Source organism: Pelodiscus sinensis, chromosome 9 (genome assembly GCF_052426305.1).
Source record: "Pelodiscus sinensis isolate ZL-2025 chromosome 9, ASM5242630v1, whole genome shotgun sequence".
In the NCBI taxonomy this organism is placed as follows: domain Eukaryota; kingdom Metazoa; phylum Chordata; order Testudines; family Trionychidae; genus Pelodiscus; species Pelodiscus sinensis.
This window is the reverse complement of record NC_143060.1, coordinates 63,778,376-63,804,169: the sequence shown is the minus strand read 5'-3', so window position 1 is coordinate 63,804,169 and position 25,794 is coordinate 63,778,376. Positions and strand designations below refer to the sequence as shown.

Sequence of the window (25,794 nt, the reverse complement as noted above, 5' to 3'; positions counted from 1 at the left end):
AGTGTCCACATTAATTGGACGCTATCTCACATTTCAGTCGTGATTACTGTGGACAGTGTGGCCATCAGGGCACCTGTGCTTTTTCCTGGAGGCCTCCTCTTTCGAAAAAACACTCTCTTCCACGTCCACACACACCTTCTTCCGAAAAAGCTTTTTCGGAAGAAGGCTGCTTCCTCATAGAATGAGGTTTACTGCCATCAGAAAAACCCCTCCGTTCTTTCAACTTTCTGTCAAAAGAACGTAATAGCAGTGTGGATGTACGTGTAGAGATACCCTGAAGATATTATAGTAATAATATCCATATAAGTACCTCAATGGGTCTAGTAATAAAAGCCAGCTAAGCACCTCAGAAAGCTAACGCAGTATAAGGAAGGGCCTGATGTGGGAAGTTGGGATGGAGCAATGTTTAGTTCAGGGGATAAGTCTGGATAGGCTTTTGAGAATTCAGACCAGCCATGGTGGGTCATAGCAGTGGCCTCTGTAGCCCAGTATGACAGCAGCCAATGCCAGAGGCTTCAGAGGGAAGGAAGAGAACAGGGCGATTTTTGGATCGATCCAGGCCCAGCTTTGGGCAGTCGGAGGCTTACAGTCGCTGAGAGCATGGAGCTGCCTCTCTGACCATCCTGGTTAATAGCCACCCATGTGCTCCGGGAATGCACTCAAAGTGAATCTGAGCTCCCGACGCTCGCTTCTCATTACTCAACCCTAGAGATGGACTGAAGCAGCGTCATGGACCAGCCATTGGGGATGCACGTGTGATTTTTGGATGCTCATGTCCATCTCGGTTATCAGATTTAAAGGGGAATGAGCCAGAAAAGGCATGCCTGTTTCAGGGGCAGCCCTGTAGGAGAGGCAGCCTTGTACCTTGTGTGTTTATGAGGTTGAGCGGAAAACTACTTCTAGGGCAATCTTAGACCTGACTTTTACCCCCATTGGACAGCATTATATGCTTAATCCCAGTGGAATGAATGGAAAGGCACCCGTCAGCTTGGATGGGTTTTGGATTAAGTTCTGTATTAGCAAATATACCGCTAGCACTGAAAGGGTGTTACAAGGAGGAAGGAGAAAAATTGTTCTCCTTGGCCTCTGATGACAGGACAAGAAGCAATGGGCTTAAATTGCGGCAAGGGAGGTTTAGGTTGGACATGAGGAAAAACTTCCTACCTGTCAGGGTGGTTAAACACTGGAATAAATTGCCTAGAGGCACTGTGGAATCTCCATCACTGGAGATATTTTAAACCAGGTTAGATAGACACCTGTCAGGGATGGTCCCCAATGCGGTGCCTACGGGTGCCATGGCACCCACTGGGGCGTTTATGTGCGCCTGCCTAGTGCCACCCCCGGAAGCGTGGTGCGTGCGTGGCCCTGACCCCGGGCAGCCCTGCACAGTGCCTGCCACCCAAAAAGGTTGGGGACCACTGGTAGACAGTACTGGCTCCTGCTGTAAGGGCAGGGGACTGGACTCGATGACCTCTCGAGGTCCCTTCCAGTTCTAGTGCTCTATAACTCTGTGATTCATTCCACCAGAGCATTATGTCCATAACCGCCAGCTTTAATCCAACAGCCAGAGCTGGTTGGAAAATGTCCCCTCCCCAAGGAAAATGAACTTTTTAGCAAAAAAAAAAAAAAGCTGAAAAGGTTCAGCTTTAAACTTTCAGTTTTAAAATGGAAAATCTGCGTTGGAAATGCTGCAGTGACGCCAGATGGGAGTTGTATTTCAAGCCCTCTGTATCCCCATTCGCCTTTCGGGGCCAAGTTTCCCAGTTAGATGATATCTCTCAGGATGCCCCACAATCTTCCCCTCTTCCTGAGCCACCACCTACGTGCGTCTGGACATCGTCGGCCATGGAACGGCACAGAGATGAAATTTGGCTCGGATCCCAGTCCTAGAGGAGGACGGGGCAAGCGAAACCGTGGCAATATTTCCTAAGAGAAATATTTTGGGGTTGTGGCCAAAACCCGAAAGCTTTTTGGTTTTCAGATGTTCAAGCTTTTGACAAAAAATTTAAATTTTCTGAGAAAAATGAGCATCTTTTTGTTAAAAAAAATTCTGACCGCCCCACCCACCACCACGTTTCTGTTGAAAACTATTTTTTTCATGAAAACATTTCAACCAGCCTTGAACGATGGCAGCCATGTCCTAGAAGCTGTGAGAGTTTGGGAAAGCTCTCTATGAAGGTCAGCAGATACATATGAGTCTGGTCTTTTCTCTAGGCCGGAGGGTTACCTTTGGCCAACGGGGGTAGAATTATAGGGCGGAGATCAATACTTACGGGTAGTCACCTTGGTTGTGACCGGCGCGCTAAGGCTGTCGCTGATGACCGCATAGATGCTGATGTTATATGTGAGGCTCGGCTCCAGCTCCTTGAGGGTGATGGCGCTCCAGTCCCCGGGTACCTGCTGCTGGAGCTGAAGGCCCCCTGGCACGGCTGGCTGATAGGAGATCACGTATTCTGTCACGGCCATCGGCCCATCCCATTCCAGGTCAATAGACCTGTCGCCGATCCCAGCCACGCGCAGCTCCTCGGGCGGGGCCACTAAAGGGAGAGGAGGTAGATACGGAGTGTCAGGGCGTGTGGCTCATCCGCCCTCTGGCTCACTCCTTCAGGCACAATGCTCTTGGGCTAGGGTCCCGTTTGCAGACCCGGTCTGATCTGAGAGATGCTCTCTCCTGAAACTTTTCACCCGTTCCTGGGAGCCAGTATATATCGGTGGTGCAGACAGAGGGTTGGAACAGAAACCTAAGGGTCCTGTTCTAATTCCAGTTCCTCTTCACCTCTCTGTGCCTCTTTCCTTCCCCCCCTTTGTGTCATGACCTGGGGCCTTCCGGACCTGGGTCATCCCGCCCCTGTCTTCCACCCAGTGGGTTCCTGGCATCGAACTAGGAGCCCTTGCAGCGCCATTCAGAGAGAAGGCTCTACCTCTGGGCCCTGATTGGTGGAATACGAGCGCTTCTGATTGGCCTGCTCCCTCCTACTTAAGCCGGAAGGAGGAACAGGAAGCTGTCTGCACAGCTGGGCTCCACCCTGCTTTGGGCTGCTCATTCAGTGCTACCCGCTCTAGTCTCCTGGCCCGGACGAGCGTGTTTCCTGATGTGTGGCATCTGACTTATGGCTCCCACCCTGGGCTCCTCACCTCCTGGCATGGGTGACCTGGCCCCCTACCCTGTGCTAACCACTAGGCAGGGCCACCTACGTCCCCGCCCTGACGTTTTGTCTGCCTTGTCAATTGAATCCCTTCAGGGAAGGGGCCGGAGGTGGTTGTCCCGTGCAGCGTACAACAGGGACCCCTCGGTCCTGCAAATAATCAATGGCAGTAAATGCCCAACGGTCCTGCACGATGGGGATCTTCAGTGGACGAGATTCAGCGGGCCTCTCGTGCACGCGTGTGTGTATGGGGAAGGGTGTTACACGGGATGTTTTCATGGGGTAAACTGGGATTGACTGACACTTTGAAAACTTCAGTTAGTCCAAGCCAGTGTTCGTAGCACAGAATATGGGGGGGAGGGGCTGATAAATGCAATTTCCAGTACATGTATTTTCAAATAAACCCATTTCCACTTTATCTTCACTAGAGGGTTGTCCTAACTCCGTGCCCAGCCTCAGCCAGCCACCGGTTCCCTTTTCGAACAAGCACCCTTGCAGTGTCGCCCTCATGCTTGGGAGGAGTGCCCCGAAAACATCCACAGGAAACCTCCCGGTCCTCCTTCAAATCCCTCCTAAAACGTCCTTTCACCCGAGGCCCACAGAAACGTGCCAACAGCTGGGCTGCTTGTGCTCTGAGCCCACTGCTCATCAGGCTGACCAAGGGTGTGCTCCTTATCTCTCTGTAGCCATCTGTTGTACCTTGATTGGGAGCTCTTCCAAGCAGGCGCAGTTCTGTGTTTGTACAGCACCAAGCACAATGGTTCTGGATTAGACCCTAGTGTGATCCACGGGGAACCAGCTGTGCGAGTTGTCTGCTTCGGCAAAGTCTTAGAACCCACCTTGGCGGACTGAGGTCTGACTGCCGCATGGGGAGGTGCCGTTAGGGATAGGAAGAACAATCAAAGCCCGGGACTCTGGTGGTCATACCCGACTGTGATTAAGCCAGGCGTTGCTTGGACCCATTGCAGAGGTGCAGCAAGCCGTAGATTCTGCTCCAAAGCTTTATAAGTCCTCCTCATGTCCTAGGATCTACTGGGATAGGCTCTGTACAAACACAAAACGGTCCCTCCCAGGATGGAGGAATTCCAGACCTTATGCTGGATTTGCCTTCCAGACAGCTCATTTGCTTGTCAATCAAGCCCTTTTAATGCCCCTTGTTCCCCAGTGATTGAGAGATGCAGCGTTTCTTGGAATCCTAGAAATGTAGGGCTGGAAGGGGTCTCGAGGTTACCAAGTCCAGCTTCCTTTGCTGAGGCAGGATCACGTCTACCTAGCCCAGCCCTGACATGTGTTTGTGCAACCTGTCGGTAAAAATCTCTAGGAAAGGTAATTCCGCAACCTCCTTTTGGTAACCTATTCCACAGTTTAATGACCCTTAGCTTTAGACCCTTTCCCTGAAGAGCTAACCTAGATTTCCCTTGCTGCGTGTTAAGTCAATTATTTCTTGTGTGACCTTCACAAGTGACTGTGGAGAACAGCTGCGCACGGTGCTCTTTATAACAGCCCACAACTTATTTGAAGGCTGTTATCAGGTTCCCCCTCTCTTCATTTTTTTTCTCAAGACTGAACACACCCAGTTTTTACTCTTCCCTCAGGTTTTCTAGCCCATTTGTTGTTGTTCAGAGAAGGAGCTGTGGTAGTCTGTTTCAGCAAAAACAAGGAGTCCTTAAAGACTAACAATTTTGTATAATTTTTGTTGTGCTCCTCTGAATTCTCTCAATTTGTCCACGTCCCACCCAAAGGATGGAGACCTCCCCAGTGTCTAGCCCTCCCATGTGTTACAAACAACCCCCCCCCCCGTTAATGTTCGCTTTTTTTTGCAACGGTGTCATGTTATTGCTTCATATTCAATTTGTGACCCCCTTAGCCCCCAGATCCTTTTTAGAAGTACTCCCACCTAGCTGGTTAGTCCCTGTTTTGTAGCTGGTGCCTCTGAAATTTCCTTCTGAAGGGAAGGACTTTGCACTTGAATTTCGTCTTATTGAATTCAGACCATTCTCCAATAAATCAAGGTCATTTTGAATTCTGATCTTGTCTTCCAAAGAGGTGGTAACCGCCCTGCCTCGGGGGTCATCTGCAGATTTCATAAACTCGCTCTCCACTCCATTATTCAAGTTATTAGCGAAAATATTGAATGCTGCCAGACCCAGGGCTGACCCCAGTGGAACTCCATTAGATGCGCCCTCTTGGCCTGACAGCGAGCCATTGATAACGGCACTTTGAATATGCCCTTTCCATCGGTTGTGCACACACCTTATAGTCACTGCATGTAGGGCCCAGTGCCCTGGTTCGCTTATGAGAATGTCAAGTGGAACTGGTCAAAAGCCTCACTAAAATCCAGCTATATTGTGACTACTGCTTGCCCCAGGCACTGTGCCAGGATCCCTGTTGAAGAAGGCCACTATGCGGGTTTGGTTTTCTTGCCAAATCCATGCTGACTACTGCTTGCAACTCTGTTCTCTTCTAGGTGCTTGCAAATAGTTTGATAACTTGTTCCTGTCTCTTTCCACATATTCAAGTTAGGCTGATTGGGCTATAATTCCTGGGTCCTCTTTGTTCCCCCTTTAAAAGACAGTCCTCTGGTAGCTCACCTATCCTCCATTAGTTCTTAAAGATAATCACTAATGATTCCGAAATTGCTTTAGCTGGTGCCTTTAGCACTGTAGGATGAATTTTATCAGGCGCTGCCAATTTGAACACATTTAACTTGAAATATTTTAACCTGTTCTCTCCCTGTTTTGGCTTGTGTTTCTTCCTTCTTGTGGCTAATATTAATTATTTTTGGGGATCTAGCAACACAGGCATTCCACAGCTGAGCTTTTTTGATGTCATCTGCTATTAGCACACCTTCCCCACTCATTATTTTTGGCTTTTAATTGCCTTCTGTGAAATAAACAAGAAAAATAAAGAAGCCATATGTGACTGAGAGGGAAATGTGCCACCTTTAAGTCTGCATAAAGCTTCTGAAAATAATTCTCAGCTGCATCCTGAAAGCCCCTTGTAAAGTTTTCCACCGAAGGCAGCTGTAGAGGGGCATTGGGACATGGACCGGTGTTCACATAATGGCTCTCACCTCTTTTTTTGCTTCCTGTCCAACCTGATCATGTTGTGCAGCCTTTTTTTTTGTTGATTTGCAGCTGGGAAGAGGCCAAGGGAAAGGGGGCATTGGGTGGGTAACGGCAGCTGCCGGGAACGCAGATGCAGGACAGCAGACAGGGCAGAAGCAAGAACAAGGTGGAGGGGACTGGTGACCGCACAGAGGCTGGGCAGAGCGCAGTACAACGGTGAGGGTCAGAAGGACACATGGAATCTGGAGAAGTGGTTGGTTGTCTGGCCAGCACTGCAGTGCCCATCCTAAAAAGGAGCAGTGTTGTGTGTTGCTCAGAGGGAGGGAGCTTGGGGTATGGAGATGCAGGAAGTGGGGTGGGGCCTGGGAGGGAGTTTGGGTGAAGGAGGCAGTGATGACCTGGGGCAAGGGATTGGGGTGCAGGGGCAATGGGATCGTGGTGACCTTGGGCTTGTGGGCAGGGGCCGCACGCAAAGTCTCTCCCTCCTCCCTCTGGGCTTGCAGCTGTTGAAAGACAAATGGCCCCACAGCGGGTTTGGCAGGCCGGATCCGGCCCGCGGGCTGTATTTTGCCCAGCCCTGATGTAGAGAGAGGGGTTGCAGAGAGCCAGCTGAGACGACCAGGCTCTGTGAGTGGCCAGGTTCACCTACAGGGAAACCTCCTTGCTGCCCTGTGACCGACACAGTTTTAGCAGGGCCGAAAGGGTCACACTGTGAGTATCTTGGCAGGTCCCGGGGGCACTCGCCGGCTGAGCACCCTGGCTGCCTGGGACTGTGCACTCTGGAAAAGGCCCAGGGGAGGTTGCCTCCAAGGAGCTGGGAAGAGCCCACGAAGGAGCAGCTTGCCCTTGGCCTTACTGGGTGGGGGGAGTTGCCGAGAAACAGCTGTGGCTTGCACAGTGATCCCGGCAGAGGGTGCCCACGTGAGCACTCGGTCCCCCCACTGGTGTCAGAAGGGCCCTGAGCAGGCAGGCAGAGCACGATGCTGGGGCCTATGTCCCCCTGGTAAAGGAGGGAGCCTGGCTGAGTTGGCGCAGGATGGTATTTTCTGTTTCCTACCCCAGACGAATCGCTCTGCAGAAATCGCCCCTCCCGCTTTGCTCTAGCCCCATCCGCATGCCACGGGCCCACACCAGTCTCAGGCCCCGAGTTCCTGTTCCTGTTGTCGGGGCACGGACCGGGGGGAGGCTGTGCTGTGCCCATATACTAGGCTTGGGCAGTGGCCTGAGGTAAGGCAGAGCAACCCCAGGGCTGCTCTCACTTGTGCTTTGCATCTCTGGGGGCCGCAGGGAGCAGAGCACAGCTGCAGTGCGGTGCGTTCCTGCCAAGCCAACCCAGCTCGATATGCCCCTGAGGCCCTCGCTTCCCAAGCCGGCTGAGAGCAGGGCCTCCCCTTGCCCCAGCAGCCCTCCTACCTGCTGAGCAGTCCTGTCCCTGGTAACCTTCCTCACAAGCGCACAGCCCCTCCTGGCAGAACCCGCGTCCGCTGCAGGCATTCATGCACCTCAGCTGAGCGCAGCCTTCCCCCACGTAGCCCTCCTGGCAGACGCAGGTGCCGTTGGCGCATCTCCCCTTCCCCGAGCAGTCGTCGGGGCACCTCAGCTCGCTGCAGTCCTCCCCGGCGTAGCCCTCTTCGCAGACGCACTCCCCGTCCACGCAGAGGCCTCGGGAGCTGCAGTCCGTCGGGCAGCGGAGCTCCGAGCAGTCGTCCCCGCCGTAGTCGTCGTCACAGATGCACTGGCCTTCGACGCAGATGCCCCGGCTGGAACAGCCCAGCGGGCAGTGGGGCTCGGAGCAGTTTTTTCCTCCCCAGCCTTCATTGCAGATGCAGCCGCAGGACTCCAGGCTAAAGTTTCCATGCCCGCTGCAGTGGGGGACGAAATCTAGCTGCCCTGGAATGAGCGAGAGCAACAGGTCAGCTCTTAGGGGTGGAAAATCCCGATTAATCAGTTAACCAACTAAGCAGGATCCCTGGCCCAGCAGCCCTCACCCGTGGCAGGCCACGGATGGGGGGCTGCTCCTGGGCACCCATTAATCCGCACCCGGTAAGCCTCACCTAGTAAGGGTGAGTCAAAAGGGGTAACCGGTTACCCGTTCCCATCCCTATCCGCTATCAGCAGGGCAGTGTGGCAGGGAGAAAGGACTCCTCACAGCTGCTGCAGACACCATGTGATCTTCTTCCTGTAGCGCTGTAGTTTTCTGTGGGATTTGAGGGGGGCTTCTACGTTCAGAGGAGTAGGAGCTTGATTACACTGAGTAACATTCCCGGGCCAGCAGCAGTGACACATGGGGGGGCACACTGGGCCAGGGTTTAGAAGCCAGGCCACCAACCCCGCCGCACACCCCCTAGAACCTTTAAGTTGTGCCTCCTCCCAATTCTCAACATGGAGGCGTTGTCTCCATCGGCCAGGACGCTTTGCTGTTAACGTGCAATGCGCCTCCGCTCTCCCAGTCCTGGGCAAGTGCCAGGCGTCCGACTTGCCCCCATGCTCTGCCGTGGTGTTTCTGACATGCATAACAGGTCCATCTGGGGCGGGGGCAGGATACACTTCACACAGTCTCCACGGAGGGTTATTTGGAACATTCCCAGCTCCGTCCAGGCTCAGTGGAAAGGGTTTTGATGTGGCACATGCTGCAGGCCAGGGCGAGAGCTACTAGCTGTGGAAGGCCATGGGATAACGGACGTTAAAGCGGTGATGTTGGGTGTGGACGTGGGCGGGGGGGGGAGGGGGGGGAGAAGCTGTTTCCAGAGGTTTTTATGGCCTCTCTGAACCATGTGCAGACCTGCGGGGCCGAGACACCCTGGAATTTAAGGCCCCAACCCTGCACTGGTGTATTTGTTTGAAGTTGCTCGGGGGGTTGGAGAACATCAGGAGTAGACCCGGGGAGGGGGCGGAGTAGCGAGCGGAGAGACTATGGGGGTGGCCAGTGGTGAGTGTACGGTTACATAGCTCCTGCCTAGCCCTGTAGCGAATCACACGATTACCATTCCCTACGGGCCATTGGGATTAGGGCAAAGCAAATGCTTTCTTCCATCTTACCCCACCCTTCTTAAATTGCCTGGTTGCCCCCTGCGTTCAACATCCTCAACGGGAAGGGTCCCGTGGGGGGGAAACCAGTAGGCGTTTATGTCATGTAGCATCATGCCCTGGGGACTGAATGTCGGATGCAGGGGCAATTTTAATTCGGGCATTGCTTAATGTTTGGCTTTGCAATTGTAGATTGCTTGATGTCGCTTTTTAGATGTAATGTCCTAATTTGTTGGGGGAGGGGGGGAAACAACTGGAAAAAAGAATCCTCCAGAAATTCTATAATATGGGACCATACCCACCACCACTGTGGGTCATCAGCCGAGTTCAGACCTCCCGGTCCATAGCAAAGACCTCTATAACGTGTGCTAATGGAGTGCCTGATGGCTGTAGTAGACTGTTATCTTCTGGGTATCTTTTGCAAAGCTTTTGAGCAAAAGGGCCAGTGTAGACAGCTCAGATTTGTTTTCCGCAAAAAAGCCCCGATGGCGAAAATGGTGATTGGGGCTTTTTTGTGGAAAAGCGCGTCTAGATTGGCACGGACGCTTTTCCGCAAAAAATGCTTTTGCGGAAAAGTGTCCGTGCCAATCGAGATGCTCTGTTCCGAAAATGCTTTTAACAGAAAACTTTTCCATTAAAAGCATTTCCGGAAAATCATGCCAATCTAGACGCAGCCAAGTGTGTTTGGTTACAAATGGTGACAGGACCATTTAGGCTCGGCACACAGCAGGGGTGGTGTTCGGATTTGCCTTCAGATTTCACACAAATTAAATTGTCAGTCGACGAGAGAGGATTCTTGAATGCTTGCCAGAAAGCGGTGGATCCTTTGCGGAACGCCTGGCCCTGGAGGAGCGTGGGAGGGTGACCGATTCTCATCTGATTTACACTGGCGTTAATTCAGAGTAACACTGAATTGAACAAAGTTGCTTCGGATCACCCTGAGGTAGCTGAGATTGGACTGGAGATTCTACAGCATGATAAATATTTACTACGTTCATTTGCATACATTATAAATAACCCAAATAGGCCTTTTGACAACTAATTCCTTTCATGTTTTGTCTCTTGACTTTTATGACTGGATTTTAACAGTCATTATTCAGCGCTTCGATTTAATGACGGATGAGTTTACATTTTATTTTTTACCTAATGCAGTTGTTAATAGGTGTGTCTGGATGTAAGGGTATAGGGCTTGATCCTCAGGTGCGGCAAACTGGGGTCACTAGCCTTGGACATGTGCAGATTTATACCAGATGCCGAGCTGAGCCATACACATTTCTCTGTGTTACTGTGTTCTCTCCGAACCATGATGGTGAGTGCATCTCTCTCGCTTACATCTCTCATGAGCCCAATTCTCCTTTTATCTAGTGTTATCACTCCGTCGGCTTCAGTGGTGTTACTCCTAATTTACATTGCTGTGGAACTAAGCAGAAGGTGAGGGCCAATGGAATTACATGCGTGCACAGGCCATCCTGATCTGTTCCAAAAAGCTTGGACTTATAGCAAAACAACTTAAAGCGGGGAATTTTTTTCCCCGTGGCTGACTTCCATTTGCACAAATTCAGGGTTTTTTTGCGTGACTTAAGACTGGGGAATAGGAGGGCTTATAACACATCAGTTCCTACAAGTGTCAACGACTTTAGTGCGGAACGGATGTATACCAGTGTGACTTATAGCGGGGACGCCCTATAGTCCATTGGTTCAACAATGCTGTTTGCATATTCTCTCTTTTTGTGAATTGTGGACTGACTCCGAAGTCAAAAGCATGACACACATGCCCGTGTTATGCTGATTACAAAGTAACAAGCTAAAAAAGTAGAAGACATGGGGGAGCAAAATTTGGGGTTTTTTGTTTGTAGCCACTTCCTGTCTGTCCCACTACAGGAGGAAAATAGTTTTCTACACCTGGGGGAAGCCTTTGAATACCTCCTTTGCCCAGGGAGGTTGTGGAATCCCCATCTCTGGAGATATTTAAGAGTAGGTTAGATAACTGTCTATCAGGGATGGTCTAGACTGTATTTGGTCCTGCCATGAGGGCAGGGGACTGGACTCGATGACCTCCCGAGGTCCCTTCCAGTCCTAGTATTCTATGATACCTGCTGTACCTTGTCATTTCCTTCCCTTGAGTTCTCATACGCCCCATTAGAGGTTTTATTTTCTATGCTACACCATTCACACAGGCCCAGACACATACTGTTAAGGAGTCAAGCAGAGACTCTTTGCGGAAACATCCCTCTTTTTATGAAGCTCCCTCAGATGTAAAAAATTGTCACGGCTCTGGTTTCTCCCTCTGTTGAAATTCATTGGATCAACAAACCCCTTCATAACCCATCTCATTACAGCAACCTGCTATTTCCTGGGCTTTGAAGAGCTGCCTTGTTGAGATGATGAACTGAACTTTGTCTTTTGAAACAGTAACCCTAATGGAAGGTTTATAGAAAGCTACACAAAGCTGGCGCATTATTATTCAGATGGAACACTCAGTTGATAGTTTTGTGCCTTCATTATAAAAGGGTTTGTTTGTCTTTCATGGCAGCTAAAGTTATCCCCAGATTTTTTTTTAACTGTGATTTTCATATCCACTCAGTCTTTCCAGGGAGAGGCTAGAGAACTCATCTATTGCTGACTCCTGTAGCGCCGTATTGCGTGAAAGGACTACTTAAGAAATATTTCTTCGATAGATATATCTTTTCTACCAATCCCATGAAAAGTTACAGAACTGGCCTAAGGAGCAGGGGGCGTACGAGATAGCCTAGCTGCCTCATCCCCTTACTAGCATCGTGCAGTTATGTTTTAACCCGGCTTCAGCTTTGGTGGTGACTATGCCACTGGCGAAAGGCCTTGAACTGCAATGATTTAATAAAACGGCTCGTCTTGGCAGGAGCCTCTGGATTGCGCTTGCTGTTCAGTTCAATTCCTGTTTACTTCTAAATCGTTAGAAGGCTTGCGCCGTGCGGGTGATACCGGGGAAAGAGGCCCTGGAGTTCAACGCAGAGCGTTAGGGCTACGTTGCGAGGTGGCCTGCATGCCCCTACTGGGGATTAAGGAGGGTTAAGCATCCCCCGCACCTCCCTTCCCAACATGGCTACCCAGACTGTGATGCATTGTTCTAGGAAGGGAGCAAGCTGGCATGGAAGGGCGAGGAAGGAGCAGGCCTTTTGACCCTACCCACCATTTGCCGAGCAGACCCCCAGAGCCAGTGCAGGGGGACTTGTACCTCACGGTCAGTAGAGACGAGGAGGAAACGGCACTCCCTTGCCATGAACAAGGAGGAAGCAAGCAAGGAAGGAACTGTGACTCGGGTGTATCTTGGGGTCGCTGTGCTACTTGGGGCTACACCAGGGCTGCTCAAGCTTAGACCTAAAGGTCAAATTTAGGCCTTAATGCTTCCTCTCAGGCCAAGAGAATCATAGAATCCTTTTTTTCTAGGAGGGGGAGAACAGCCACCCCTCTCCCTTAGGAGCTTTAGCAGAGGAGGGGGAGCTTTAAATTCCATCCAGGGCTCCATAGGAACCATGAATCCGCTTATTTCCTGCCTCTCCCTAGTCGGTCCCACCTGCTTTGTGGGCCATGCAAGGCTGGCGTTGGGTTACCCAGCAGTGTGGAGACTTATGCTCTTGTGCCCAACTCCAGATGGACTTTCCACCTCCCAGAGCCTGCATCTGGCCCTCTCTGCATAGGTGGCTGAGTAATTTTGACAGTGCTGAGCAGACGCACTGTCAGGGCACCATCCCCAAATGCAACGTTTCCTCCCTCGCTACTCGTCACCCCCTCTACCTCGCGTCCTCTTTTGAGACCCTGGTCCCCAGCAAGTTCTGACCGCATCAGTGACTACCTGTAGCTGCATTTTCTTGGCAGCAATTGGAGTTGCATTGGTCCCGGAGCACGGACACCTCCCTCTCCAGCATCTCAATTCTGCTCTGCAGCTCCTGCATGACCTGCGTGGAGACGAAGCACTTGCAAGCCTGCTTGGGGAGGTTTATCCTGTGGGTGAAGGTGACCTGGCTCTCGGTGTCGGAGGTTTGCTCCGTGTACTCCGTCATCCTGGCGTCCTCCGCGCTCACCTCCTGGTCCGAGGACGCCTCGAGCGCCGAGGCGCAGAAGCTGTCCAGGGGGACGTTAATGTTGTACACATGGTTGAAGACCATGGACTGCTCCTTGAGAGGGGGGCTGTAGTTGGCAAAGTTGCCTTCCTCGTCCACTACCTGCCTCCTCGTCCGCTCTGTTGTCACCTCGAGCCGGCACTCGAAGGGCTTGAGGACTGATCCCAGCAGGAGCAAGTTGAGACCGATAAGCAAGTTCCTCAGGGCTAAGTTTTCACTGTCAGCCCCCATTTTCTTGGGCAGGGAAAGCAGCTTCTAAAGAACTTCTAAGCCAGCCTCGGCCAACGGAGCTGTCTGAGACCCCGGCGACCCTGAATGGGAAGAACATGAATGAGATTAGCCTTTCAACGGGACTGCCATGTTCAGATCACAGGAGCAGATTTTTGCGGCGCAACATACGGGGCTAGATTCTGCATTGATGTAACCCAGTCATGTCCCATTGGCCCCGGGTGCAAACCAGCCTGGGACCACGCCCATCGCTGGCAAGGCAATAGCTGTGTATTTTTAAGGGCAGGTGAAATGTGACTCATCAGTTGTCGAGGTGGTGCAGTCTGATAACGCACTAGCCTGGTGCAGCTGGAGGTCTTACGTCACAACTGAAGGACCAAATTTGGGCTGTGCGGGGTGTCAATCAGAGCAGTCTTTGTCCTCGGGTGCATCCTATCGTTTGTCTTTCTCACCACCAAGGGCCCTGAGCTAATGCTCACTGAGGTCCAGGGGGCCGTGGCCCCAAGAGCTCAGTCCTGCAAGGTGCTTAGCATTTCTGGGGTGGTGCCAGAACCAGTGTTCCCTGTAAGCTGATCACTTGGGCAGCCACCCAAGTGCAATTCAGATGCTGCCCAGTTGATTAGCCGAGTGCCCATAGCTTCCCACAACCAGCAGCATGAGTGTGTATTGGTGGTGCACATCTGCACATACCTTGGCGCATGGAACAAAATTTATTCTGCACATGGGTGGAAAAAATTAGAGGGAACATTGCTCAGGACCTTGAAGGATGATGCTGAAGTCTGGGGCAGTTTGCCAATATTGGAAGTCTTTGCTCATGAGAAAGTCCATGTACTAGAAGGGAGATGGAGGTTCCTGCCTGGGGTGTGCTGGGAGGCTGGTTGGTACCAGCTGTCAGAGTGATGCTGTCTGTCATTTAGCCAGGCGATCAGTACCTCGCTTCCGTGAGCTGTCAAACACCCCCGGAGGGTGAGATCTGGGCCCACTGAATCACTGGGAGTTCTGCCATTTCATTCATTGGGGACCGGATTTCATTCCAAATCTTCACACAGGGTCATGCACATTTCGCATCTTACTTGGCAGATTTTTTTTTTTTTTGGTAGTGACAGGGTTCATTTGGCAGCAACACATCATTGACATGCTAATAGATGGGGCACAAATTTCCAGATGGGGACCTATTCCGGGTGCACTAATTAAAAATAGGGCTGTCAATTAACACGTGTTAACGCTTGCGATTAACGCAGGGCAGAATTAACGTGTGAATTTTTTTAATGCATGTTAATCACAGGCGTTTCCACGGCACTGCCCCTTTGAAACACTGCCACGGCGTTTCGAGGGGGCAGCACTAGTGGAGCCCAGAATCAGCTGTGCAGGTGCTGCCCCATGGTGGCGTTTCAAAGGGGCAGCACTGCACGGCGCCTGGGGTCAGCTGGGGACTTCTGCTGATCCCAGGCTCTGTGTTGGGCTGCCGCTTTGAAACGCCACGTCTGCCTTTCAAAGGGGCAGTATAGCATGGAGCCTGGCGTGAGCTAGAGTCTTATTATTGTGCAGTTAATCGCGATGAATTTTTTAAAAATCTCTTGGCAACCCTAGTTTAAAAACATGTTCATGCTATCAGGATGGCATCTCGAATGGCATTTTGGGCCTCCGAAACTCCACGCTAAATTGCCAGGTTTAATTCAGTGGCTGTAGTAACGCTGTTCAATTAAATGGCACCGTATTAAGTTTGTTTAGCTTTATGCTCTGGGCACACCAATATCTTCTGTTGAAGTCCTTTTGTCCCCACCTGTGGCCTGGATTACAGGGTGAAGTGTCTTTATTTGGAACAAGACAACTTTTCATTTTCTTATTGATTTATGGTTTCCAGGGCGTAATCCCAACCCTGAGGGTCATGCTTTTTCCTGGTATAAAATCACGGACTTCAGTGGAGTTGCCCAGGGGTGAATTTGGCTCTTGAGCTCTTGCTGGGACTAATGAACGTTGACCAACAGTTAACTCCATCTGTTCTGCTTTAAAGAATCGCAGCCTAACCTCACAGGGAGGATGAAGCCAGCAGACAGGCCGGGCTGCACCCGTGAGTCCAAGGGCTCTGATCGTTCCTAGTGCAGCAGAAAGGGCGATTTACATGCACCTGCGTTAATTGCTGTCAATCTGTTTGCCTTGCATTTTGGGAGGGGTTGGGTCATTAGTTTACAGTTTATGCCATATAATTGGAGTGCAGTTGTTTGGAGGAAGGATTGTTTAGCAGTAAGGCTGAGAGGCAGAACTGCTACAGTTTATATTCAGTTCTGCCTCCAGCTCGTATGTTTACATGGGGGCAATTCACTTTAACGTCTCTGTGCCTCAGTTTACCCAGCTGTAAAAGAGGGATAATAATAATAAAGACTTGCTGGAAATAGTTTGTCTGATGTTTGATGGGCAGCTGTTCGTGCCGTGTTTTTCATTCCAGCGTGGTGGGAAATGCAGCCACCCCATTTCAATTATAGTTTGAGAAAATGAAAAAAACAGTCATCTCTCAAATTGGGATGAAAAGCAGAAATCTTGAAGAGTTTTTACAAGCTGAATCCAACCCAAAATTTCAGTTTTTGTCACTCACATTTCATCACAGTAATTTCTAAACATTTCATTTTAATTTGGACTATTTTTTTTTACTCTCATTAGCTTACATTTCAAAACGAAAAGTCATTTTGAACCAGGAAACTGGAATTTTTCATTTAGAAAATGTTGTGACCAAAATTTTTTGATCATTTCAAACCAGTTTTGTTCCAGAAATATTTTAGAGTAGAAATATTCTTTGAAAGAGCTCCTGTCCCGTTACAAGTTTCATTGTTGTTCAATTGGCATTTGCAGTTGAAGAAACAATTTATTGAAAAATCCCTGTGACCCGCTCTAGTTATTCATCTCACCTCCCCGGGAGCGAGAATGGCTTGAATTAATTAACATTGGTAAAACGCTCGGGGTGCTTTGTTCAAGGCTCCAATAGAAATGCAAAGTATTATTGAATTTTAAGCATTGTCTCCTGTAGTAATTACTGTGATCATGAACTGGAGTCAGTGAGCATATGGGTAATCAATTGGAGCTCAGCCCTTGGCAGGATTGAGCCCTTAATGTTTAATATAAAAGATAACGGTTTCAAATATTTCTAAATGAATGCAATGAATCGCGTGTCTTGCTCCCATTGACTTTCAAGGGGACGTAGATGCCGAAAGTCTGCAGGCCCTTCTGAAAACTGCATGCAACATCTCCCCAGCCTGCTCTTCCCACTTCCCCTCCATCATTAGGGCATAACCAGCACTAGGCACGTATTTGAAATACAGTAATAAATACCCTCCTCTAAAGCATCGTGAAATATACAGTATGAAACCCATGAAAAATGTCAGCACAACATCCCACAAAAGAAGGCGAGAAAAGAAGAGAGATTTCATGGCAAGTGCACATATATATCCAAGGGCAGGAATCGGCCCATTGAGTTGACAACCCTCATTAATTACTTATGTCAGCCAGGGTGCGGAAGAGCTGTACCATGACATTGACTGATGGACTGGGGGGAAAGACCTTGCATAGACCGACCTACTCTGCCTTGGGGACCGGCAGAGTGATCAACGTGCTCAAGCTTGGCTATTTGGGTTCAAATTCACTTTAGTCATGAATGCAGGGTTCATGGGTTGTTATCTTATGGCCTGATGAAAGGGTATCGGAACGGTACCTACCATAGAATTTCATAGAATACTAGGACTGGAAAGGACCTTGAGAGGTCATCGAGGGACCGAGTACTGTCTAGACCATCCCTGATAGACATTTATCTAACCTGCTCTTAAATATCTCCACAGATAGAGATTCCACAACCTCCCTGGGCAATTTATTCTAGTGCTTAACCACCCTGACAATTAGGAACTTTTTCCTAATGTCCAAACTAAACCTCCCTTGCTGCAGTTTGAGCCCATTGCTTCTTGTTCTATCCTCAGAGGCCAGGAAGAACAATTTTTCTCCCTCCTCCTTGTGACACCCTTTTAGATATCTGAAAACCGCTATCAAGACCCCCCTCAATCTTCTCTTTTCCAAGCTAAACAAGCTCAATTCAAAGTCTTTCAGTCTTCTTTCATAGGTCATGTTTGCTAGACCTTTAATCATTCTTCTTGCTCTTCTCTGGACCTTCTCCAATTTCTCCACATCTTTCTTGAAATGTGGTGCCCAGAACTGGACACAAAACTCCAACTGAGGCCTAATCAGCGCAGAGTAGAGTGGAAGAATGACTTCTCATGTCTTGCTCACAATACACCTGTTAATGCATCCTAGAATCATGTTGGCTTTTTTTTGCAACAGCATCACACTGTTGACTCGTATTTAGCTTGTGGTCCACTATAACCCCTAGATCCCTTTCTGCCGTACTCCTCCTTAGACAGTCGTTTCCCATTCTGTATGTGTGAAACAGATTGTTCCTTCCTAAGTGGAAGACTTTACATTTGTCTTTATTAAACTTCATCCTGTTGACCTCAGACCATTTCTCCAATTTGTCCAGATCATTTTGAATTATGAGCCTGTCCTCCAAAGCAGTTGCAACCCCTCCCAGCTTGGTACCATGCCCTAACTGAGGGTCACCCTAACTGTAACCTGCTTGCTAAGCGGGCAGTAGTGATGGCAAATCCAGGTACAACTAAGGATTTGTCTTCACTACACAGTGGATCAACGTTGCAGCGATCGATCTACCAGCAGTTGATTTATCATGTCTACTTAGACATGATAAATAGACATCCGAGAGCTCTTTTGTCCACTCTGGGACTCCACCAGGATGAGAAGAGTAGCTGGAGTAGATGAGAGGGCGTCAGCCGCCAAGCTTACCACATGGAAGACACCTCGGCAAGGACGCTATTTGCATAGCTGAAGCTGCATGCCTTAGATCGATGGGGGCACAGCGTAGGCCAGGCCTTGGGGTGGTGAGGGAGAAGTGTTGCTCCTTGGGGAAATGGACTCTGTTTGAAGTGGTATGGAAAAAGAGCAGAGGAGAAGTCCTCCAGGTGGCAGAACCCTGGACAGGATGTTGCTGGGACTTTGAGGCAAAGCTGTGGGAGAGGGCAAGGACGGTGCAGATCCATGGGGACATGGCCCGGGGAGCGAGTTGCAGTGAAACCTTAAGGATTGGCACCCAGCAGACACCTGCTTTTTACAGGGTCCCTAGGCCGGGATCCCGAGGCGGGGGTTCCCTCAACCCCCAGTAGCTACTAAAGGGGGCAGGAAGAAGCCTGGTCCTAGGCAACGTAGAAGAAGGGACATCAGGGATACCCTCCATTCCCAGAGCCAGGAGGAGGAGGAGGAGCTAGTGGACACACTCCCTCAGCCAGAGGGGGCGCTCAAGAGAGGGGGAGGCCTTTATAGGTGGTTTGCATTATGATGAGTCACTAATGCTGAGTTTCTTCTCCTTTGCAATGGAAGTTTCCTTTTGTTTGCAAGGGGGGAAATTTTGCCTGGTGTGTGCCGACGAGGGGGAGTGGTGGAAGGAGGAAACTGCCCCCGGGCCCGGCAATTTGAAAGGGCTTGAGGTTCCTGGCCACCCAGGATTGGAGCCCTGTCCCTGTACGCCACTGCTGGAGCTCTGCTCTCAGAGGGAGCATGGCACAGTGTGCTCTGGGCAGTACTGAGGACTGGCTATTCCTAGCCCGGCCCCTCCTACCTGAGGCCCCGCCCCTTCTGGGGGCATGGAGCTGGGCCCCCCACCTTGCCTAGGGGCCCGGCAAGTCTGTCTGGGCCCCTCTGTGCATGGTGGAGAGTTTTCCAGCTTTCTGGGTGGGAGTTTACGCCAGTTCTGCTGTGTGATGTTAAGAGGGTTGAACCTGGCTGTGCTGCTGCTGACACCACCTGGCAGAAGGGTTACATTTAAATGAACAATACTCTTCGAAGCAGGGCTGGCTATTTGGTGGAGGGAGGAAACGGCCCCAGTGCCCGGCGGCTCACAGGAATATCCAGAACTTACGTTAATGCCGACAGCGTGTTGGGAAGGAGGTTACACCTCCTCTTGTCAGTGTTTCAACCAAACTCTGGTGGATTAGGATGGAGGGGGCAGATCACCCCATACCTGCCCACTGTAGAGTTTCTTGCACCTGAAGCATCTGTTGCTGGCTGCTTTTGGAGACCGGATACTGGCCACTCCAGCCAGCTGGAAACACAGTGGTTTTATCAAGGAAAGACAAGAGTTTCCTGTAATCCCCTAACTTTAGGAAAAGCACCAAATATGAGAAAACTCCGGAGAAAATCACGAGGCTTAGCAAAACTGTTGTACTGAACCACGTCCCAGGAACAGTCTAGTTACCCCGCTGACAGCCCATGAATCTAGGGAGCGTAGCTGAGTGTGGGGCCGAGGGAGACACTGGGGGCGAGGAAGCCGAGTGCAAATTCACAGAGAACTCATTTGCCGATCCAGACTGGGGGCTGTTGCTGAAGTCTGAGCTCTCCCAGCAACTGTCGGTGCAGTAATCATGTGAAATTGCCCTGTATTATTTATAATTATTTTTGCGCCTTGCACCGTATCCTTGTTTCCCGTGGGGATGGCGGCTCATTTCTGCACCCCCTCACCCCTGCAAATGCCTGTTTACTGCTTTCTCTCTCTTACTTTGCTGTGCCGCGCCTGAAAACATCACTGTTCAGCCGCCTCTGCAGCGTTTACAGGGCTGTTATCCTGTATTGGCTAAATACTTCCGTTGCGCTTCTCGTTCCCTGGCTCGGTGCATGTGGCCCATGGCTAGTAAGCATGTACACGGGAACACGGTTGGTGCGGTTCCTCCTTTTTTCCTAATGCTTTCGGGAAAAGTGAGGAAAATACATTTCATTCAGGCCTGACGTTGGGGTAGCCAGCCTCCAAGGATGGCTCTGGTCAAATCCTGCAAGTTCCAAGTGCAAGTTACTCATCAGGTAGGCGTTGGCCAGAAAATGGGAGTAAAGCGGCGTGAATGGCAAAGAAGCTGTGTGAACTAGTGGGCAGGACACTGATCTGGGTGTTGGGTGCCTGTTTTCTTTTCCTGGTGCTGCCGTTCCCCTGGCGTGTGACTCGGCGAGTCATTCCCCCTCTTTAGCTCCGTTTCCCTTCCCATCCTTGGTCTATTTCGAGTGGACGCCCCTCATGCCTTCGTTAGTGTTTGTTCATTACCGAGCACAATGGGGCCCTGATCTCAGCTGAGGGCTCGCTACACTAATGCGAGCCATAAAGTCCAAGTTTTGTAACTTGCATCTGCTTAGAAGTCAGTGGGTGTGGGAAATGACCCCAACTCACGCACCAGTGGCCACATTCTACCCGTGCTGCATGTGGCACAGTTGGAATCGCTAGGGAAAGAAAGAGCAAGGAGGTAGGTGCAAGAGGGAGCAGTTGTAACTGGGCACATCTCCAATTGACTGGCCCCTGCGCTTGCTAATACCTGGGTGAGTTTGGTTCCCTTGGATCTGAACGTCATCCTTTGGACCTGGCTCTACCGCCTGGATCCCAACTGGGAGTCCTTATCTCAACGCCCTCAAACTTCTCTGAAGTGTAGGTCTTGGTCCACGCTTCTTGGCTCAGTCTCGCGTCTGGTGACGAGCAGCGTGCGTGTCCACTGCTGTTCATGTCGAACCAGAGCACCTCAGGGTACTGAAGCGCTTCCCCTGCATTTCGCAGTGTCTTCTCCTCACCGCTAGTTTTTGAGGTAACCCCGATCCTCCTGTTAGTTGGTAGCTGGCCCTGAGGTATCTGATGCTAACTCGATGAATGAGTAGCTGCTGCCGCAATCTGACCCTGGCAAGTGCTGGTCTCAACGGGCTGCGGTTCCCTAACCTCCTTTCTGGAGTTGTTGGAGACCCCAGCGCTCCTGCTCGCAGCCTCCCCAGGAGGGAAACAATCCAGCTTTCCTCTTTCGCTTGATCTCAGCCTCATCTACCACATGGCTCACGGGCGGGCAGTGTCTTTAGTAAGTGTGTTCTGTAGGCACCTCCTGTATCTTGGGGTAGCCCCAGGGGTTTCACTTGAAAACTGTGGACAATCCCAGGGACTAATTAGAGCTCGTTACCTTCGAGGGACTTGTGTTCCTTAGACGGTAACTACCTGCCCTTTGGCCCTCTTTGCCTTTTGTGTGGCAGTGGGAAATGCAGGGCAGTAATTGTGACTTGGAGCTACTTGTACAGGCTGGGACGTCAAATAAAACCAAAATAAAACAGAATTATAGACACGGCTTAGAGGGGCGAATATAAAATCCCCCCTGCTTTTCTTACCAGAGTCTGGTTCAAGGGGAAGGAAAGAGCGGTTTAGAAGAGCAAACAGCAATCTGCCTGCCGAGGAAATGAGCGAGGGAGAGACAGGCAGATGACAGCCCGAGATATGAAAGAGGCAGATGAACAGGCTAAGGGCGCCGGGGTGAGATGGATAGACACAGCAGTGAGATAACCGATGCAGGACCGAGATTACTAACTAATGACCATAAGCAGGTCAGCTAGCTTAATGCCTGTATAAATGCGAAAGAGTGATGGAGTAATTTGACAGACTGATACAGTAGAAAGCTGGGTGGCTTCATTGATCCAGTCCTCTGTATCAATATAATTATCACAGCAGACATCAGCGGGCATGGGACAGTGACCCGTAGTTAATTTATAAGCAGTAGATGATGGTATCTCCTATCATTCCAATTTAATACAGTGGTAATGAGGCAGGTGGGGGGCGTGGCAGAGTCAGGTGGATTACCGATGCGTGCACGGTTCGTATCCCGAGTCCTCGCTGCCTAATGAGGGGCTCTGTGTGTGATCTTGATCCGTCCCCTCTTGCTTTCTGAAAGCGGCATCCTTCTTCCTGTCCCCTGCACGGCAGATACTTCAAAGGGGACCAGAAAGGAACTCCGGCCTCACCCACTTCATTATGCCAGCAGGCAGACGGGAGGAGGCAAGAACTTCTACACTCTCTCGACCCTAGAAACGACCCATGTTTCTGCCTTCACCACTGGGCATCAGCGTGTGTAATTTGCACCGTATCTCCAACAGGGTTTGGCCTTAACTTTGGTGTAACCGGCCACAGGAGGAGCCCTCAGCGTAACCATCCTCCTCCATACTCCGGTCTGTGGTGGGCATATCGGGTGTGAAGCTGGAGTGTCCCTGAAGGGTACTGCCCCTCCCGCCAATGTGGCCCTTTGGGAGCTGCTGTTGTAAGCTCTCAGGGTCAGAGAGCGCACCCCTTTGCACGACCCTCCCCCATCACAGAGTCCTAGATTGCTCCTGCCCTGCAAGTCCGAGTCAGCGGTAGAGGGCGCTCGGTGCCGTTAGTAGCGTTGGCTGTCCACGTGCAGCGGTTTGCAGTGCTGCAGCTATGCTGGCGGCCGGTTGCTGACGTCCGTAATTGGGGCAAATCTCCAGGGCACACAAGGGCTAACGAACGCTGAGGAGCAGAGCTGGGTGAATAACAGATGCTTTTGGCTTGCTGGGAATCCCAACAATCAAAGGAAGAACTGGTTTCATGTTGACCTGAAAATGATTTGTTTCAAAAAACGGAGTAAAAAAGTCAGGAAAAATTAATTTTAGGCCCAACAAAACCTTGTGGGAAACTAAAGCTCTGTCCCCTCCCCATCCCCATCCTGCTTATTCCTGCCTACTTGCCCGGGGCGGGTGGGGAGCAGCCTTGCAGTGGCTGTCCCTTGTGTTGCTACACTCAGCCTGATGCTCCTTAACTCCCCAGTGCTTCTGTGCAAACTGGGTCAAAATCATGCTGTCTTGGGGTACCTCCCCTGGAAGAGCAGTTCCCTCGCTGCCTGCCTTGAACAACAGCCGTGTTAGCTGTGAAGAAGTGATGTGGCTGCAAGGGATGGTTCGCCAGTAGCACGCGCAAACAAACAAGTCCAGAAACCAGTTCTCCAAAGCAGCCTTTCTTCCTTGAAGAGGGATGGACCAGAAAACTCCAGCGTTGGACTTAATATCCACACACCGAGCTCTTCTCCCTCCCTTCTCTGCCTCTGCCCCAGTTCCTGCGCCTGTGAAGGAGGAGAAACGACAGTTATGTACAAATCTCTGAAACCAAGAAGAAAGGATCAAAGAGAAAGACCCTTGGGAAGAAGAAGGAACTCTCTATACAAGACCCTCGTGCGAAGCAGTGGAAAGAGGAATAAGTTTAGCTGAAAAGCACTACCTCCAGGAACCCAGCCCCAGGGCAGGCTGGGAGAGGGAGGTGACAACAAGTCAGGCCAGCCATGAGTGTGCTAGGGAGGCTGGGGCGCTGGAAAGGGAAGTTCACATTCCAAGAAACAAGAATGAGGAAGAGAAGGTGGGGGAGGTTCTGTCTCGGCTGGGACCAACTTCTGCCGTGAGTGAGGCAGGCTTTGGCGCTTACCCGGAGCTCTTCTTCTGGCCTGGGAAAGGTTTGCAGAGTGTCTCGGAGAATCAGCAGGGCAAGTCCACCGGGGCTTAACATGGAGCCAGCGATTAACACGTTGCTGTCTTGAATCAAAGACCTCAAGGGAGGGCGAATCCCCCATGTCCCTAGCCTGTGGGAAGTCAGCCTGTGAGTTTGTTTGGCTGCTAGGCATTGGATCAGCCATGTCCTAGCTGGTGAGGGTCTCTCTCTGTGAAGCATGGAAAACCCTGAACTGACTATGGCTCTGTCATGCTGCGTCGAGAGGAAATGAACCCGGCGAACTCTAGAAAAGGTCCCTACTCCCGTGTTCTCTGACTCTTGGCTTTAGAATTACTGAGAGTCGCAGATTTCTAGCCCAGAAGCAACAGGCTCTGCTGAGTCAGATTCCTCCCACGGATTCCTGCCTCAGGCCCGCGAACTTGGAGTGGAACTGGGGCATGTCCTTTGATGAAAGGAAGGCGAGGCCCTGCTGGGAACGAATGAGCCTCTAGCAGGAGCTGCTGACTTTAAGCACAACTCCGGCCATCAACTCCTCCCAGGAAAGACTCTTTCAGGATCTGGCTTTAATCCCCCGTTGAAGCTCAGGGCCAAGTTTGTTAGGATAGAAAACCTGAAGGCGCATGTTACACCTCAGTGTCATTGTCACTTCTTTGGCCGGATGCTTCCAGTAAGGTGGGCAAGATGCATCCAGCGTGATCAACAAGAATTCCAATATCAAGACCAGGAGCGAAGGAACCTGGCTCAGTTTCCTTGAGACAGGTTGAAAACTCACAAGAAGATGCTGCAAACCAGCAGCCCCATCTGACTTGTACAGGCACCCAGCACCAAATCAACACAGTAAATAAAAGGCATTTATCCCTCCCATTTCCAGCTAACTCTAGAAGCCCTGATTTCCAAGTGGGTTCTTGTGACGGGGTGGAATAGGCCCGATGGCCTCTGCTGGGGGATGGGGGGGGGGGTCCAGGCCTGCCCATGCCTCTGGGTCCTGGCCCAGGCACCCTGTGAGTAGCAGTTGTCTGCTAAATGTCTCTAGTGTCTGTTGCTACCTTGCTCCCTGGACCACTTCCCCAAGACGCTGCTCCACCCACTTCTTTCTCTCTGGGCTTTGAGGCCCGGCTCTCCACACACCCTGTCCTGGGCTCTGCAAAGTTTGGTAGCCAGCTGTGACTAGTCTTGTCTCTGGACCTGGATCTGAACCAGATTTAAAGTTCCGCTTGCACTTGGAGCTATCCGAGGTGCTGCTGTCCTCCCAGTCAGAGCCTAGACCTGGCTGGGTCAAGCTTCTTTTATATCAGCCTGCTGGGCCCTGATTGGCTGCAGCAGAAGCAGCCAGTCTATCCTGCTTGGAGGACCTCTCTTCTGCTCTTCTCCCTGGGGTGGGGTGTGGCAAGGCCTCCAGCAGAGGGCCTCGAGCCTACTCTACCCCGTCACAAGAACCCACTTGGAAATCAGGGCTTCTAGAGTTAGAACAGAATGGGAAACATCTGAGCTTCAATTTCCAAGTGCCTCTGGCAAAGCACGAGATGCATAGATTTATAATTTTATTCCCCAGGTATCTGAGAAGCTAGGCAAGAATTACTCTCAGCAAGACTCTATATTCCTTGCAAAGCACGAGCCTTCATTTGGCTTGAGAAACCTAGCTGATTATTACATTTCCCTAGGAGAAAAACCCTATTGTTCAAATGAAAAATGGGCAGAAACCAAACTCTCCCATCCTAATGAATTATGGATCTGGATCCCAGCTATTTGCACGCAGCTCAGTATAGGTGCACCATCTACAATTTCAAAACAATATTCAAGAGCTTTTGCAAATCCCATCACAAAATTAGGCTCCCCCATTCCGATCTTAATGGCTCCTCTCTGCCCAATGTTGTGTCTTT

The 25,794-nt window shown here is 50.8% G+C and overlaps 1 protein-coding gene and 1 long non-coding RNA gene across 3 annotated transcripts in view; one reads left to right on the top strand and one right to left on the bottom strand.

Moving 5' to 3' along the window:
* TNR (tenascin R) overlaps positions 1-25,794 on the bottom strand; it is a 111,610-nt gene that overhangs the window by 44,965 nt on the left and 40,851 nt on the right. The window contains exons 2-4 of the mRNA XM_075936915.2: positions 13,074-13,652; positions 7,628-8,104; positions 2,274-2,537 (exon numbers count right to left, since the gene is read on the bottom strand). Coding sequence (XP_075793030.2) covers positions 2,274-2,537; positions 7,628-8,104; positions 13,074-13,572 — 1,240 coding nt within the window. The 5' untranslated portion in view covers positions 13,573-13,652. The remainder of the gene's footprint in view (positions 1-2,273; positions 2,538-7,627; positions 8,105-13,073; positions 13,653-25,794) is intronic.
* Positions 1-25,794, top strand: part of LOC142830623 (uncharacterized) — a 165,582-nt gene that overhangs the window by 99,035 nt on the left and 40,753 nt on the right. The window lies entirely within an intron of this gene.